Here is a 16,674-nt window from a genome sequence, read left to right on the forward strand (position 1 = left end):
CAAGTGCTGGAGCACTGGGCGGGCGGGCATAATGAGCACAGCGTTTATTGATTTACTAAAACATTTACTCATATTTAATTCATGAAGATATGGTTTGCATATTACTAGTTAAGCTTATTGTTAATGGGGCGAAACCTTCGGAGACTTGGTGATGCTCCGACACCGTTCTCGCTAATTAAGGCCAAGTGTTTGGTGGAGCTAAACTACTCAGGCGAGTTCAGTGCAGCTTGACTCCTGTCTTGAGCCTGCAGGCTTGCGCAACTCAACGTGTCCGTTTCTCAGCTTCAATTACGCCCATTATGTCTGCCCACGCAGCAGTCGATCTCTCAGATGCAGCCCTGGGCGGTCCAATTCGAATAAAAGACGACCACTTCATCGACGCTTACGGACGCGTCATCTTCCTCCGTGGCCTCAACCTCTCAGGCGCCTCTAAACTGCCCACTGAGCCGAATGGCCTGTCTCACCTTGACCACGGCTTTTACGAAAGCCACCGCACCGTGACATTTGTAGGAAGGCCTTTTCCTCTCGAAGATGCTCCGCTACATTTTAGACGGCTTCAGGCTTGGGGTACACCCTTTGTAAGGTTGCTCGTTACATGGGAGTCCCTTGGTCATGCGGGGCCTGATCCAGAGGATCTGGACCTCGAGTATATCGCCTACCTGCGCCAATTGATTGAGATGATGCCGCAGTATGGTATCAAGTGCTTTATCTGCGCCCATCAAGATGTTTGGAGCCGGTATAGTGGTGGTAGTGGTGCGCCCGGCTGGACGTTTGAGGTAGTCGGCCTGGACATTGAAGCATTCACTGATACGGGCGCTGCCTACGTTCACAGCCAAGACGAAAAGAAGCGCGCAAGCGAACCCGTCAATCCTAAAGAGCCAGGAGGTCCTTTCCTTTGGCCGTCGGGATACCAGAAGCTTGCGGCGTCTACAATGGCTACTATCTTCTGGGCAGGCGATGCTTTGGCCCCCAATCTTAAATGCTATCGCAAGCCAGGAGACACCGAGCAAGTCTCTGTCCAAACACTACTCCAAGACGCCTGTGTTGAAGCTTTCGGACGTCTCGCCGACGAGGTAGGTCATCTCGAAGCGTGCATGGGCTTTGAACCTATGAACGAACCCCATCGCGGTCTGGTCAACCTGCATCATTTCCACTCATGGAACTACGACACCGATCTACACATTGGCCACTGTCCCTCTCTTGCCCAGTCACTCGCCCTCGGAAGTGGCTATGCACAAGACGTCAATTACTGGGTCAAATCATGGCCATGGCCAAGTCGTGCTTCCCACAAGTCTCGTATTGACCCCAAGGGTCGCTCAGCATGGCTGTCGCTGGATTCGAAGCCGACAGGTAATGGACGAGGCCTTGGCAAGTGTGTTTGGCATGCCCATGGCGTCTGGGAGTGGGATGACAAGAAGAAAACTGCCCGTATCCGCGATGACGATTACTTTGAGGTTGATCATCGGCCTGGTCGGGAGGGGAAGCCAATTGAGTGGTACAATGACTGCTATGCACCTTTTCTCCAGAAGTTCTCGGAGCGCATGTCGCGCAAGACGGCTCGGACCATGAGCTTCATTGAAGCCATTCCTAATGAGTTCCTACCACCCTGGCCCACGGAGGATGTCGACAACAAGAAATGGAGTCAACAAAAGTACGCCGAGAAGACAGTTATCGTGTCACCGCGTCCTACTAACCTTGTGTACGCACCGCACTTTTACGATCTCAACGTTCTCTTCAACAAGTGTCATTCATGGATGAGCGTCAACGTGCAAGGACTTTCGCGAGGCATGATCCCTCTCAACGCGCTTTATTTCGGCGCCAAGGGATTGAAGAAGAATTACACGAGGCAGCTTGGCGAAATCGTCAAGTATGGAAAGAAGTCACTAGGTGAAATCCCCATGGTTATTGGCGAGATTGGCATCTCATATGATATCAACAAGGCGCATGCTTATCGTACGGGATGCTACGATAAACAACGGGATCTAATGAACGGTCTCATCTCCGCCATGGAAAACAACAAGCTAAACTACACCCTGTGGAACTACAACCCCGCCAACAGGGTTGAGTACGGCGATGGATGGAATAAGGAGGATTTCTCCGTCATCAACGGCGACGACGTCGTCGAGAACGGTCCTATCAAACCCGACTATCGGAACTACATGCATGAGAAAGACGAGCTTTACAAGGGCGGTCGTATTCTCGACGTCATCATCCGTCCGTACGCCGTCAAGACGGCCGGTATCCCCCAAACATCCAACTGGAACCACAAGACGCTGCGTTTCGAATACACGTGGACCAGCGTCGCCACAAAGGAGTCCACAGACGAAAAGGCTCACCTCACGGAGATTTTTATCCCGTCGTACCACTACGACAACCACGAGGTACGCGTCCAGGGCACCAACGTGGAGTGGACATATGACAAGCCCCGTCAGACGCTGTACGTGCGTTGCCCCTCACATGGCGAGCACAGCATCACTGTTTCCATTGAGAACGAGGCACAGCGTGCCCTTGACAGAGCTGTTAGGCGAAGACAGCTGTATCCTCCCAGTTTCCCGCTGAACTTGGTCAGTGCTGCAACAGAGGATGCTTTGGATGATATTGATTGGTCTGTCGCCATGGCTTGTTGGCCAGGTGTTGCGGCTATCTTGGTTGCTATTATTGCACGATTTCTTTTCGTGCTGTTCATGGGATGAATCTGGATTGTTACTTGCTATATCTAGAAAGACAGGATAGAATATAAAGGTTGGATATTTTAGGCTTTCGTTTGTGCAGATTGGACAGATAGGGTTATATAAACAAAAGTAATAGTACAATAGTGTTGATATCTCCTGATAATAAGGTTTCCATCTTGAATCACACTTTTCAAGTACTATGACTCCAATGCTTACGCATGACCTTTTTTTGCCTTGCCTTGCCTTGCCCTGCCCTAATATAAGGTTTCAGCTGGGCATAAAATGCGCTGTTTGCTTCCATCCGGCTTTCAAGGGGGGGGAAATCGGTCGGAAGCTAGGCGTTATTTCACAATAAAAAATACACTTTGGTGTTGATATCAATGATACTAAGTAACAGAGTATTTGGATAATATTCATTTCTCATTATAGTCATTATCTGTGGAAGCTAAACCTATAGATCAAACATGCTGATCCTCGTTAACCCCAGTTTGCAAGGCTACTGCAGCTGATTTGTAAAGAACTACTTTTTACTCCGCATCCAAAGGACATCTGGGTGCGTTGTTGTTGACCTGGATACCTCCTCGCTTCTTCTCCTTGCTATCGTGGAAAGGAAGAGCCCATCCACCTTCTGTCTCTGGTGTAGAGAGCCATAGTCTAAGAAGATGTCTTCGAGGTGTGGGAGGGTTGTGGTCTGGAAGATGTCAGTATCGTGCTATGAAGGATAGGAAGAAGGCGTGCTTACCTGTGTATGCTGTTCTAGCGTGAAGGAGATGTGTGTTGCTCACGAACTGAATATCACCAACTTCCAAAACCATGTGCAGCGCCAATTTTTGGCACGTCTCCTCCAAGATTGTGATGGCACGCTTCTGCTCCTCGCTCAACGCAGGAATAATACCCTTGTCGGAGAAGCGTGTGAGAGATCGTACAAAGTATGGATCCCACTTGCAGTAAACGCGTCCCTGACCTCCATTCTCAAGGTAGAATATCGAAGTGCGGATCCACTCCTCTTCACCCACTGAGGTCTCACCCTTGCGGTCAAAGTACCAAACAGGCTTGGTAAGTAGCTCTGCAACATCAGGGTTGTTCTTCTGCAGGTCGTTCCAGACGTTGTGGATGCTGACAATGTCACTCTCGCCGCCTTCCCTTGCGCGGTGCACGCACAGGAGACCGACGATATCGGAGTCGTCGGCGTGGAAGAACTGACGGGCTGTTGTGCGGTAGATGCGCACTTTGTCAATCTGTGTAGCGTCGTCGCCTACATCCTTGACGTGGCCGAGGACATGGCCCAGACCGTTTTGTGAGACAAAATAGCCGATGTATGTTCCGAGACCCATGTATGCTACTGCGTTTTTGAGAGGGCCCCATACATCTGCTGGGAAGCGTTTGAAGAGAATGAAGCCTTTGCCGTTGAGGAGGTCTTCCCTGAGGGTTTCAAGGACCTTTCCAAGTTTTGGTAGAGGAAACTTGGACTAGGGCGTGTGAGTGAGAGAAAGTAGATGTAAGGGTTTGGTTATCATACCTTGGAGATGCCAGTGAGAGGTGTACCGCTGGCGATGAAGGCATCAGCGGTATCACTCAACTCTTGAATCTCTTCATCTGTGAAGGGGTGAGTCCATCTTTCAGGCTTGTTCTCATAGTCTTCCTTCTTCCATAGTGTAGGGCCAGTGATCTCGGTTGGGAATTCAGAGTAGGGCTTCAGAGCATTGTATAGAGGAGGATGTTGGCCTGATGTACGGATGCCATCGGGAAAGATGGAACGAGGGGCTTCACTGCTTTTGGCTTGGGGGAGAGTGATGTGAGAGGCCTCGTCAATGAGAGCACCTGGGGCCATTTTGGAAGTGGTTTTGTATAAGAGGAATGTACAATAAGGAGATACTGCAGCCAGCAATGGATTGAATAACTAGCAAAGTCTATAAATGAGCAACGGTGTTATTTATATATTATTTCTCCAGCTTTGTCATGCATTTTCCCCCGCATTGCAATGAAACATGACGCCTTATTATTCAACGTGTTGACTTGGCTTAGTCGATCTGGGGAATGGACAAAATTGCGTGCTCGAGGCGTGATATCACGGAGTGCACGATGACAAAACAGGCTAACTCGAGCTGACCAATTAGAACCAGGTATTCAAGATGGCGACATTTGTAAGAATGAAGTTGATGAGACGCCGAGTCTATTTCTGGAGAAGGAGTTTCTTTGATTGTCTGCGGTATTTCTCAAATAGGTTTGACGCTTCGATTGCACCATCACTGATGGTCGTACCATGTTTGTTGTCAGCATGGTTTTTCCTAGTTAAGCAGGCGTCTGCTGTGTTTCGTCGCATCATTGCTGTGAAACATTACAAAGTCCAGGTACAGTATTTATTATATGAGAAGACAAATGAATGATATCATGGTATTTGGTACGCGTCAAGTCATGACTGTTGATAAGAGATTCTGAAATGGCAGATAAGGATCTAGTCTACAGGATAACAAAGATAGGCGACCGCCGCGACCCGCTACAAGATGCTGAATATAAATGAACGACCTCGTCAGTCTTTCATCATCCATTGATGTCTCATCTACACAAACAATCAAAGCAACAATAAAATGTCATCTCAAATCACAGTCACTCCCATTTCTCCTTCAACCGAGTCAAGCATCGACTTTGGCGCAGTCGTATCCAACGTCGACATTGAAAACATGACTGGTAAGATCAGATACACATCGTGAATAATCAAAACAATGGGAGAATACCCGTAAAATCGGTAACCTCCTCTGGTAAGAAATCGTGTCACCAAGAGAAAAGTCATCAGCCACTGACTTTTCCCTCAGATGCCGATTTTGATGTCATCCATCAAGCTCTCTTCACCCACCAAGTTCTCGTCTTCAAGAACCAAAGCCACGTCTCGCCCAAAGCCCAGTATGAAATCACTCGCCGCTTCGACCCTGAAGCTGCGGGTTCATACGGCCATGGAAAGACCATCGATGCAAAGCGCTCCATCCTGCATCCTGACCTGAAGACCATCCCTCATCAGCCCCAAGTCCAAGTCATTGGCAACGGCTTCGTTGAAGAGTACGAGGGTCTGAAGAACATCCAGCTCAGACATCCTCACCATCGCACATTCCACGCTACCACCATTCCTGATGAGAAGGATCTTGATTTCACCAGGTTCTACAGATGGCACATCGACGCTGCTCTGTACGGTCTCGCTCCCCCGGTGGTCACTACACTCCTCGCAGTTCGTGTTCCTGGCGGTCGTAAGCAGACCCTCGTCTATGACGACAGCTCGGATGAGGAGATGGCTGTGCCACTTGGTACGACCGCTTTCGTGTCGGGCTACGCCATGTACGACCAACTCTCGCCTGAGAACAAGGAGTTTGTGCGCACCACAAAGGTTGAGTACGCTCCGCATCCGTACGTGTGGATGAGCGATGCAAAGTCCCGCTCCGATGGTCTAGGCCTGGTCTCTGAAGGAAAAGAGATTCTCCTCGACAAATTGCCCCCCATTGAGCAAGAAAAAATCCAGATCCTTCCCATGTGCTGGCGTAACCCCGTCACGGGCCGCTTAGCTCTTCAGGTCCACCCCTCAGCCGTCCGAAAGCTGCATCTTGCTGACGGCACGGTGATTGATGATCTCGCCGAGGTTCGTGAGCGGGTTCATGATCTTCAACGTCCTGGTATTTCTCCTGAAAAGGTGTACCCTCATGACTGGGAGCAGGGAGACCTTGTTCTTTTTCACAACAGAGGACTGATTCATTCCGTCGTTGGGGCTTTTGCGGAGGATGAGGTTCGGCTGTTTAGACAGTGTAACATTGCTGGTAGCAAGTTGCCTGAAGGTCCAGCTGTTGCGGAGGCTGCGTAGACGGCTGGGGAACTGGGAATAGATATTGTAACTTATTAATACATGGGAGGTGATTTTAAAGTCTGACAAATACTATCTACTGGCCCATCCACCTTTTGATCTCTGCAACGCCGTCTCTGAATAAATAATCCGCATACATCTCATGAAACCCCAACATCCACTGAGGACTCAGAGGCTTGTTGACGATTGGATTACACGTCATATGCTGGAAATGAATTTGGACCTGTTGCTCTTTACTGTTGTTGTCTGCCTGTTGTCTCACAACGGTGAACCTGTGAACACCAGCAAATCCGGTGCTATCACTTCCAAATCCGAAATCAACATAGCTCTCAGTTTGCTTCGTCGAGTTTTTGGTAATTTCCAAGTCGAAAACATGTGAGTCCAACACCTGGAAGACTCCGAATAGAACTGAATTGATTGGTAGTAGGTTTTTCTCTGGTATATCTTGCAGAGACCAGAGGTTTCTTCTTGGAACTGGTGCTTCTTCTGTTCAGAGGTTAATCTTTGCACCTCAAGAGCAAATGACTTCAAGAGACTTGCTTGAAAAACGAACAAGGTCTAGTCCAACTGTCTGCAGAATCAATCGCTCAGGCCTCAAGACAGCTCCTCCAAAAAATCCCTTGACAAATTTGGCCAACAAAACTTGATCAGAGACCTCTTCGTATTCTGGGGGTATATCGAGTGTGATGAAACGCCAGTCAGAGTGATAGACATGCTTTTTAGCATTGAGAATCTCTCCAGCAGACTTTGACGATATGAAAGACTCTGGTATATTTTCAGAACGAGTGATGAGATTCTTATCAACCAAAGAAACACGCCTTGAGACTGTGAAGCTGTAGACGCCGCCTGCGGTGACTGCAGCCACGAAAGATGTAGCGATAATTTTCTGAGATAGGCTACGGAATGCCATTTTGTATTAGGTATACTAAGCTAAAGAAATTGAGGCTATCATTACTGTATTTATATATCCATCAACTTGAGTCATCATATCATTCCTGGTCAAAGTGTTGAACCAGCTGACTGCGGCTGAGTCCGGTTCTACCCGGAAATGCTGTTTGGGAATAGCTTCGATCGGAGTCGGTGTAGAATTCGTCCGGGAACAATGCAGGATTCTGAGGCGGGTAATTGAGTCATTCCGCTGTAGAGAAGCAGAAACAAGGGTAGAAGAGAGAAACGATTCATTATATATCAACTCAAAAACCCCCTACAGGCCTCCTCCCGCCGCACAAGGGAAGCACAGCACCGTCACGAATGTACTCCACCAATTAGTTGCAGCACCCGTTGACTTTCGTGGTTTATGGTCTTTTTTGGGTGGCTTATTGGCCTTTTGTTGTTTTCGTAAATGTTCGGCTCCGTTGCCTTGTTTATCTGGCATGGTCTGTTGTACGGATTAGCGCTACTAAGCCAAGATGTTGTATGACAAGACATACTGAGTATTTTTAGTGGCAAATATGGAGTAACGATATCAAATGTGAATTAAAGCCAAGGCAGTTTAACGCTCGGAAATAATTAAGCTTATAAGCAAGGAAAGGTGGCTATGCAAGTTCTGTGCCTTTGTTGTCACCTGTCAGCCTTGATTCATTACGAAATGACGTTAAGAGCTTGAAGGATGCAGATCCCGGCTCACGAGGCAGAAGGGTGTCAGAGAGTCAGAATTGTTGGTTACTTGAGACATTGAGAGACGGAATTAGCAAGTCAGTTTATGCTATTGAGGCTATGATTTTAGTTTATTAATTTTTGTAACCTAAAGATCAGAGGTCATCTTTTCTGCCACTAACTTGAAGGCGTCTTTTGTTCCTCAGCAATATTCAATGAAAGTCTATAATATACCAACAACGTCGGTCTAATCTCAATAACAACAAGTTAAACTAGGGTCCATGTTCCAAAACCGGAAGAATGGAAAGAAAGAAAGATAGAATGAATGAATGAATGAAATAACCGATAACTCAACCCTCCTAAGCCTGACGCTTCTGCTTACCACACTTGGCAAGACACTCACTGACCTTGATACTGGCAACCTGCGGGATTCCACCTCGAAGCTTATCAACATCTTCACCCTTGATGACCTCTCCAAAAGAGTTGACCAGAGCCTCATTCTTGACAGAGAACAGTCCAGCAGCGACCCCAGCAAAGCCAGCATCCTCAGATGGGAAAGCAGCCAGCGCAAGAGCAGGATCACAGTCGGTGTTGATTTGGTAGTGCATGGCTCCCTGATAAAAGATGGTTGCTTCACCGGCACCCAGCTCGTTCCTGATGACACGGGGCTTGCCTTGCTTGTCGAGGACGCCGCTTTCGGGTACAGCTTCAGTGTACAGGTTGCCGGATATAACAGCGAAGAGCTCTGCTGCTCGGGGGTGGGTATGGATCGTGATCATGGAGCAGCCTAACTGGGTCAGTAATGCCCTGTTATGAGTATGGAGCAGAAATGCGTACCTGGGAGTTCAGCAAAAGCCAGACTGATTCCAGCTCCAGTAAGAGCAGGGAAAGTCTTGCCATTAGCGTTACGAGCTGGAGTGTCGTTGAAGCTGAAGTGAAAGTCTTTGTCCTCTGGGAGGAGGTTGTAGCGGTCAATGACACTATCTAGATATTAGTACCGCCGCGGGTGAGAGCTCAAGAGTAAAGTATACCTTTCAGCTTGTTGCAGCTTGGTGACAAGACCAGTCTCAGTAGTCATGTCTTTACCCTGAGGGGCAGCAGTTGCAAGAGAAGAGTAAGCCAAAAAGGCAGTGATAACAGAGAGTTTGGCGTTGGAGAACATGGTGTAGATTGTGAGAGTACAGTGGTTGAGGTAGTTGTAGTAGTTGTCTTGGTTGTGTGAGAGCTGTTGAGTGATGAGTTGCTGATTTGAACGACAACTACGAGAGTATATACTGACTTATATACTTGATATCGAACACACGATTGAGGCTTGGGTCTCTTCAACACCTCGGTTCCATCTATCATTGCGTATAAGTCAAGCCGCCCTCCTTCCCAGCCCTATACGCAGCATGGAGCGGACCGCAACTCAATCATTGTAAGTAAAATAAGCATAAGATCTTGGCGTAAGCATTGGAATTCATTTTCCCCAGTTTGACGGCTTATTCGAAGCTCTAGTGGAGTCAATTGGCGTATTAATTTTGACGGTTTGGCGTATTCCGGCGTATTCGGCGTATTTGCTTGAGCGCATCAACATATATGCAAGTCACCGCATGAAGGCGTAAAAAGAAAAATAAAGATGAAATCTGATTTATTGGTCAATTAATTATTACAAATAAATGAGCCTTCAGTAAGCTATGGGCGTAATCTTGGCCGCCATAGTCACCAAGACTTAACCGCCGACGATCGAAGGACTCTCTATAGGCTGGAACTAGACGGATGAGATGGACTAAACAAAAGAAAACAGAAACAAAAGAGATCTACATAGATGCGTGCCTGAGATGCTTTCCGCCAACATATCCCTCCGCTGTGTCGACAAACAACTTCCTCCCTTTGACCCACGACACCATAAACGAGAACAACTTCCAGTTTCCAATCTGCCCGGTCGCATACTTCTTCCCGAGCGACACAAAGATCATCGTCTTCGTCATGGGCTCATAGGGTTTGAAACTCTTTTCTCCTGTAAGAACTGCGTCTAGAGCTGCTGCCAAGTGGATGATCTGGTTGTCCGTGACGGTCAATTGCTTGGGATCAATATCGCCCACGTCGCCGATGGCCCAAATGTTCTTTGACCCGACGACACGCATATTCCTGTCGATTCTGATGTTACCTTTATCGTCTAGGAAATTGGGTGGTACAAAGGAAGTGTTGAGTTTGATGCCGTGGAGTGCCAAGTAGAGGTTGCACTTGAGTATAGCCCCGTTTGACAAGAGTAGTTCAGTCTCTTGACCATCCGAGCTCTTCTTCGCTTCGTTGACACGTGCTTTATGAATAAGCCTCACCTCAAGAGTCGTAAGATCTCTTGTAACAGAGGTTCTTACAGACTCGAGGGCCCCTTCTAGAGGTTGTTCACCACTGATGATGAGGGTAATCTCCTTTGACGAGCCATATCTGGCTGCTAGTTCTCCAGCAACCTCAGTTCCTGTCGCACCAGCCCCAGCGACAACAATTGACTTTGCATGTCCGACTTGACTCTTGAGTTGCGTCCAAGCTGACATGGTCTCCTCGTGGGTCCCGATAGGCTTGAGTGGAAGACCACTAGCCATACCAGAGCCAGTCGCGACAACGAGCTCGTCGTACTTGATCTCTCTTGTATGTCCATCATTGCAGGCCACATTGATACTGCTCAGCTTTGCATCAATACTATCCGCTTTGCCGAGAACAAACTCAAAGTTGGCTTGGGGGTACTGGTCAAAGGCAGGTTTGATGGGTAGGAAGAGTTGTTGGTCAGGAATAGCGTTGGGGATGATGCCACGACTAGCGGCGACGTTCCAGAAAAAGTGAGTGTTTGGTGAGACGAGGATGACTTTGAGGTTTGGTGTCTTTGGGAGAGTGTATTTGAGAAGCTTGTGTGCGAGTGGTAGACCTGCCCAGCCTGCTCCGAGGATTACTACAGTCTTGGCCATGTTGAGTTGAGGATTGATGTTTTGTGTGTATTGTGTCAATTGTAATAAGTAATGATGGTGATGCTGTTACTGAGTATATTCTGTTTCTATTCATCTCACTTATATACAGGCTATGATGCTCGGTGTCGGTGCTTGACTGGTGTTGCTACTGGAGCCATCCATCGAAGATACATTTAAAGCCATATAATTATTGATGTAATCATATGTACACACTGCTAGTGTCGTCCGCACTCGGTTGAGCTTCCTCCGGTGACAGGGATCATGACCGAATGGCCGTGTCCGAAGTCGATCCCCGATCAGTCCTTTTGCTCTTGAAGGATGACTTTGATAAGCTGACAAAACAAGTAACTAGCATTTGATCAACTTCTACACTTTAATCACATTTACTACGCTTAACGGATACATCCCTCATCATTGCATTTGTATTCAATCCATACCTGCCTCTAGTCTCGGAGCTTATAAGCACCGATGGACCGACCATCCTCACCTCAAGATGAAAGCAGTCTCAAAATCTGGAGCTGTGTAATCTGTCGCCGTCGCAAGATCCGCTGCGACAGAGTAGACCCCTGCTCCAATTGCGTAAAGAACAATATCGAATGCCACTTCCCCGTGACAGGCCGTATCCCCCGTCGAAACCGTGGTCCTCCTACGGCCAAAACACCGGCGCAGAAGCAATCCGAATTGCTAAGTCGTCTGCGTCGCTTAGAGTCCGTCGTCACGGAGCTCGCGGCGCAGGTTGAGGACGAAAATGGGGCCAGTATCGGAGCATCGCATCAAAAGCAGATAACAGTGGATGCTTCTGCGACAGTCTCTTCCTGGGCTACGTCATCTGCTGTTGCTGACTCGACCGATGAAGGTGAAGATTTCGGTCGTCTTGTCGTTGACAAAGACGGTGGACTACACGTTGGGAATCGATTCTGGTCTGTATTCTGCTCCGAAGTAAGTACAACTCCAACAGATAACCTGTAGTGCCTCGCTAACAATCACAGGTTGACAATATCCTCCAAGCTGTTCACGACGTAGCCGACTACTCTGATCCATCAAACACCTCAATCATGACTGAACCAACTGCCAGCGGAAATCCGTCGCCTCTCAGTCATCTGGGCTTTGTCTTTGGAAGTGCAGACTTCTCAAAAGCTCTCGACGGTTTGAACCCCATGCCTTCTCAGATGCTGTTCATCTGGCAGACCTACGTTGAGAATGTAGATCCCTTTATCAAGATCCTACACGTTCCAACCGTCGAGAAGATCATCAAAGACCTAAGAGGAAACTTTAGTTCTTGCGGATCTGTCACAGAAGCCTTGTTGTTTGCCGTCTCGCTCGCTGCCATCACATCTCTGGACGATGAGACGGTCGCTTACAACTTCAACACGCCCAAAGAACAGCTCCTACAACGATACCAATTCGGCACAGAACAAGCTCTTGCTCGCGTCAACTTTTTATCATCAAAGGATATCACCGTTCTGCAAGCTTTGGTTATATACCTATCTCTGCTACCAAACATCGGCGCTCAAGATAAAGTATTCCCATTGACGGGGTTGGTCCTACGATTGGCAAAAGGAGCGGGCCTCCATCGAGAAGACGAATTCGATCAATACAGTCAGCTCCAAAGGGAAATCAGACGTCGCCTATGGTGGCAGATCTGCTTCGTCGACTCTGCCAGTCGACGGCCCGACGCTTCAGATTTGTCCATCACACCAGCATCCTTTAGTACAGGGCTCCCAACGAACATAAACGACATTGATCTAGACAGCTCAACATCTCAAATACCTGATCCTAACCAAGGCTCAACTGGTGTGACTCTCTGTCTCATCCGCTGTGAATTATGGTACCTTACACAAGCCATACGAGCCGACAGGACAAACTCCCTTGAAACACAACTCGGCTTGTTCAACGCCCTGAAACAAAAGGTCGAAAACACGTACTTCCAGCACCTCCAGCCGAACAGGCCATGGGACTCCTTCATCAGAACAATGGCAAAACTCTTCTTTGCCAAGGTTGAACTCGTCATCCGGCGTAGACCAAGGGACCAGCCACCAACAGACGAACTGCTCCGCCCGTCCATCGAAGTCATTCGGTGCGTCCAGCTCCTCAAGTCGGAGTCTTCATGGGAGAAATGGCGCTGGCAGTTACAAGGACAGATGCCGTGGCATGCAATGGGTGTGTTTCTGCGACAGGTATCCCATTATTCCTGGACTCAAGAACTCGAAGATGCATGGAGTGCCACAGTATCGTTGAAAGACTCAGCGACCAAGGACATGAAGACTGGGTATATGTGGAAATCTCTCATGAAGCTTTACTCAGAAGCAGAAAAGCATCGCGAAGAGGAACTCAAGCGTCAGGGCGACAAAGCTGAACGTGCATCACAGCACGGCAACCAAGTCGACTCGGATGTGCAGCAGATGCTCGACAACGCAGCCAACGAGTCGTTTGACATCCCAGTCAACCACCCTCTGATCGACACATCGACGTTTGATTCATCACTTCATATCTCTCCGCCAGACAGTGGCTCTTTATCGGTGGAGCGACTGTCAACTGCGTTGGGTGCTGCATCTGACGACCTACCTTCTTGGACGCAGTCTGGAGGTGGTATGGATCTTGGTCAAGGTGATGCGTTTGGCAATATAGCTTCGAATGTGGATGGCGATGGAGTGGATTGGGAGGTTTTGATGGATCTAGATGATACTTGGAACTGGGATCTCCTGTAGACCAAACTGCTTCATGCTAAGGAGGGTAAGGATTTCATTTCATAGACTTGGGCATATCGCTTAGATATCAAGATAAGCCATTCCTCTTGATAGAGATTGGCAGCGAACATTAGCGAGCATTACCACCCTTAAGAGAAAAAGCAATATACAAGACGCTTTCTTTTATAATCTATGTAGTGAATAAGAGTCAAGAACCTACCATGTCTGAGTCAGTTGTCTCTTATTGTAGCCCTCCTCAAGAAACAACATCAACGAACCATGGCATTCAGTGCTTTATGTATCCAACATGTCCCAATTGCAAGGCACAAGGCACAAGAATGTCTCTCTATAACATAGGGGATTATGCATCGTCAGAGGTGTAGGGGCTGGGCTTTACAGGATCTCATACACAGCATGAGTTACCGTGTACCTGACTTGACGATCACAAGTAAGACTTGCACAACCCACCAGCACTATATACAGTCACTTACAAGTGCAGAAACGTGCAATGCAAGTAATCAGAGCTATTGCTAGTGCAACCCCCCTCGCAAGCCGGGCCTCGACGATCTCAGTTCTATCAAGATCGTAGCATCCATCGCGGGAGCCAAAGCTCCACGTCTTCTAGAACGATGTTGACTTGATCATAAGATCCTGACTATAGACTAACCGACGATATTCGCTAAAGTGATATACGGTGGTGTATTCTTGTTAAGTGCACTGCGTAATAGCCACTCCTCTTCACGACACTGCTCCTACCCCAGCTTCGTATTGCAGCTGCCGAAGAACCGACTAGCCCCAACACTTCAGCAAGGGTCGTCTAGACATCATGACAGATCAGGGGTCCCGCACTAACGGGATTCATACCGAAGTGCTGGATACGGGCTCCTCAGATCGCGTGCCCAACTAAACCGTGTACAACCAACAGCAAAATGCTTGAGCACGAAATGACCCGACGGTACGGAAATGAGGGCATCGCCAACGTAGCGCATAACCTGGATAACGTGGCAAGCAGCTCGTACGGGCGGAGACCATGTAGTTCCTCGACTGCTTCGTACTGCATGTGCTTGCTTGTGGAGCGTATACGAAGTTTTATGCCGGTCTATCCCCGGGTATTAACACCGGAACATGCATCATACCATACGCATGCAACCTCATAGCGAGTGTCTTTATGAGGATAGTGCATGTCATGCTGGCCGAAACGAACGGCGAGAGGCTGTGGGCCTGGTGTGAGCAAGCAGTGGGCGAATGTCGTATAACGAAATGGAACGTCGAACTCGGCCGAGACAGTCTAGTAATACGAGAATAGGCAGCCACTTAGCCGCTGAATAGATTCGGTTGGTGCGGTTGACTGGCGGAGAAGAAATCATGCCTTTGATTGACATGACATGATCAATCATGACGAACAAACAATCCAAGACACCACGCGCATGTATGATGATTGTACAGAGAAACCTGCAGTCCTCTGGAATGTTGCATGCGCCTCTCCCGGTCACCCAGTGGACATGAATAGAATGACGATTGTAGGCGGTATTCCCGCCGACAAAGTCTGATACTTGCAATGTCTCCTTTTGGGTTGGATATCATGTCATGCACACCAACACTTCGCTTCCGCCGTTAGTGTCGCGCCAGATCTTGATCATCCTCCAATGAGGAGCCGGGGATATTTCTGGAAGCCGCAAACGGTGGCAAGATGAACCAAATAAAGACACGAAGGCTTTTTATAGAGGGTCAGGGATCAATGCCACTGGTCAAAGAGTATGCAAGCCACACGAGTTGCCAGGGCGAAGCAGAAGCAGAAGCAGAAGCAGAACTGCCACACGAGTTTGTTCTCCATACCTGCATATCGTCTTAGCGAGGAAGAGTGACCGTAGAGATAATGCATATCTGCATATTCACTTATCAGTCGCGAACCACTATAGACCGCATAGGGTGTAGCGCGATCGGGAGGGTGTGCCAAGTTTGCAGATGCAGATTAGATTAAATGCTTTGACAGGGGAAGAGAAAAGAAAAGGAAAAAAGAGGACAAGCAATGAAATAAGTTTCACAACAACGGCTGTCAATTTGGGATCCCTTGCTAGTTTCTCAAAAGACTGCAGTAGCTTCCACCCTACAGTGACTATCCCTCACAATCACACCGAGTTTTAACAGAATAAGCGCGAATAAAGGAAGGATTGCACAAATGATAAGGCTGCGTGTTTCATAAGATTGGACGCAATTAAAATAGGGGGTAACGGGTAAATTGGGGGCGGACCGTTGTTTAATGAACAGGGACCGAGATGAAGTAGCGGCAACCACCACTACAGTCTGTCAATCTTCAAGCAGCGACACAAACCAACCAGAGAGACAGAAAGTCTCAGCTTGGAAACACTCCGCGACAAAGATCATCGAGGCCCAAACACTCCTCGACAGCTTTTAAGCTCATCAACAACCTTGCCGGATAAGCTCATTATAATATTGGGCCGGTCTCCTGAATATCACTGAACAGAATGGAAGGATTCTCAGGATCGCTCGAGTACTGTAAGCCAGTAGATAAATGGCCCGTTTTCCTGCTTCTCAACCCCTTTGTTATCAAGACTAGACCATGACTCCGTCTCGATACTGTAGTTTGGTGGTAAAGGCTACTAGCCCAAAGACTAAAAGTGATGATGCATTTTAAAGACACAGCATCCCATGTTTCGACGAGTCCATGTCACGAAACAGTCCAAGCTCAACGTCTACTATGGCATCACTTTAACATAACCCACCTTCTCTTTCATTCAAAATCTCTTCAGTCTCCGGATTTCGACTAAGAAGCTTGGCATCAGATCCCAGATCTCGAATCCTATCAGGCTCCAGTGTGGCTTATCGGGAAGAAAGCAAGCCACCCTTTTTCTCTGTAGATTCTGTCTCAAGCTTACCCGAACATGTTTTGTGTCATTCTGATGCGCGTG

The 16,674-nt window shown here is 48.1% G+C and overlaps 7 protein-coding genes across 7 annotated transcripts, besides 2 other annotated features; 3 read left to right on the forward strand and 4 right to left on the reverse strand.

Moving 5' to 3' along the window:
- Nucleotides 1-299: 299 nt before the first annotated feature.
- On the forward strand, nucleotides 300-2,693 carry FPSE_00397 (uncharacterized protein; the record flags this gene model as incomplete). Its single annotated transcript, XM_009253517.1, has 1 exon — nucleotides 300-2,693. One exon carries the CDS (start codon nucleotides 300-302, stop codon nucleotides 2,691-2,693), a length of 2,394 nt encoding a protein of 797 aa, XP_009251792.1.
- Nucleotides 2,694-2,901: 208 nt separating this feature from the next.
- Nucleotides 2,902-2,926: a microsatellite.
- A 273-nt stretch (nucleotides 2,927-3,199) lies between these two features.
- FPSE_00398 (uncharacterized protein) lies at nucleotides 3,200-4,503 on the reverse strand (the record flags this gene model as incomplete). Its single annotated transcript, XM_009253518.1, has 3 exons — nucleotides 3,200-3,363; nucleotides 3,415-4,141; nucleotides 4,192-4,503. The coding sequence occupies 3 exons, from the start codon at nucleotides 4,501-4,503 to the stop codon at nucleotides 3,200-3,202; spliced, it is 1,203 nt and encodes a 400-aa protein (XP_009251793.1).
- Nucleotides 4,504-5,260: 757 nt separating this feature from the next.
- FPSE_00399 (uncharacterized protein) lies at nucleotides 5,261-6,516 on the forward strand (the record flags this gene model as incomplete). The annotated part of the gene is made up of 2 exons (XM_009253519.1): nucleotides 5,261-5,360; nucleotides 5,486-6,516. 2 exons carry the CDS (start codon nucleotides 5,261-5,263, stop codon nucleotides 6,514-6,516), a joined length of 1,131 nt encoding a protein of 376 aa, XP_009251794.1.
- A 511-nt stretch (nucleotides 6,517-7,027) lies between these two features.
- FPSE_00400 (uncharacterized protein) lies at nucleotides 7,028-7,426 on the reverse strand (the record flags this gene model as incomplete). Its single annotated transcript, XM_009253520.1, has 1 exon — nucleotides 7,028-7,426. The coding sequence occupies one exon, from the start codon at nucleotides 7,424-7,426 to the stop codon at nucleotides 7,028-7,030; it is 399 nt and encodes a 132-aa protein (XP_009251795.1).
- Nucleotides 7,427-8,406: 980 nt separating this feature from the next.
- Nucleotides 8,407-8,454: a repeat region.
- A 17-nt stretch (nucleotides 8,455-8,471) lies between these two features.
- FPSE_00401 (uncharacterized protein) lies at nucleotides 8,472-9,274 on the reverse strand (the record flags this gene model as incomplete). The annotated part of the gene is made up of 3 exons (XM_009253521.1): nucleotides 8,472-8,899; nucleotides 8,950-9,092; nucleotides 9,144-9,274. The coding sequence occupies 3 exons, from the start codon at nucleotides 9,272-9,274 to the stop codon at nucleotides 8,472-8,474; spliced, it is 702 nt and encodes a 233-aa protein (XP_009251796.1).
- A 637-nt stretch (nucleotides 9,275-9,911) lies between these two features.
- On the reverse strand, nucleotides 9,912-11,057 carry FPSE_00402 (uncharacterized protein; the record flags this gene model as incomplete). Its single annotated transcript, XM_009253522.1, has 1 exon — nucleotides 9,912-11,057. One exon carries the CDS (start codon nucleotides 11,055-11,057, stop codon nucleotides 9,912-9,914), a length of 1,146 nt encoding a protein of 381 aa, XP_009251797.1.
- Nucleotides 11,058-11,525: 468 nt separating this feature from the next.
- FPSE_00403 (uncharacterized protein) lies at nucleotides 11,526-13,765 on the forward strand (the record flags this gene model as incomplete). Its single annotated transcript, XM_009253523.1, has 2 exons — nucleotides 11,526-11,996; nucleotides 12,047-13,765. The coding sequence occupies 2 exons, from the start codon at nucleotides 11,526-11,528 to the stop codon at nucleotides 13,763-13,765; spliced, it is 2,190 nt and encodes a 729-aa protein (XP_009251798.1).
- Between the last annotated feature and the right edge of the window lie 2,909 nt (nucleotides 13,766-16,674).

The sequence above is a fragment of the Fusarium pseudograminearum genome, chromosome 1 (genome assembly GCF_000303195.2).
Source record: "Fusarium pseudograminearum CS3096 chromosome 1, whole genome shotgun sequence".
Classification (NCBI taxonomy): domain Eukaryota; kingdom Fungi; phylum Ascomycota; class Sordariomycetes; order Hypocreales; family Nectriaceae; genus Fusarium; species Fusarium pseudograminearum.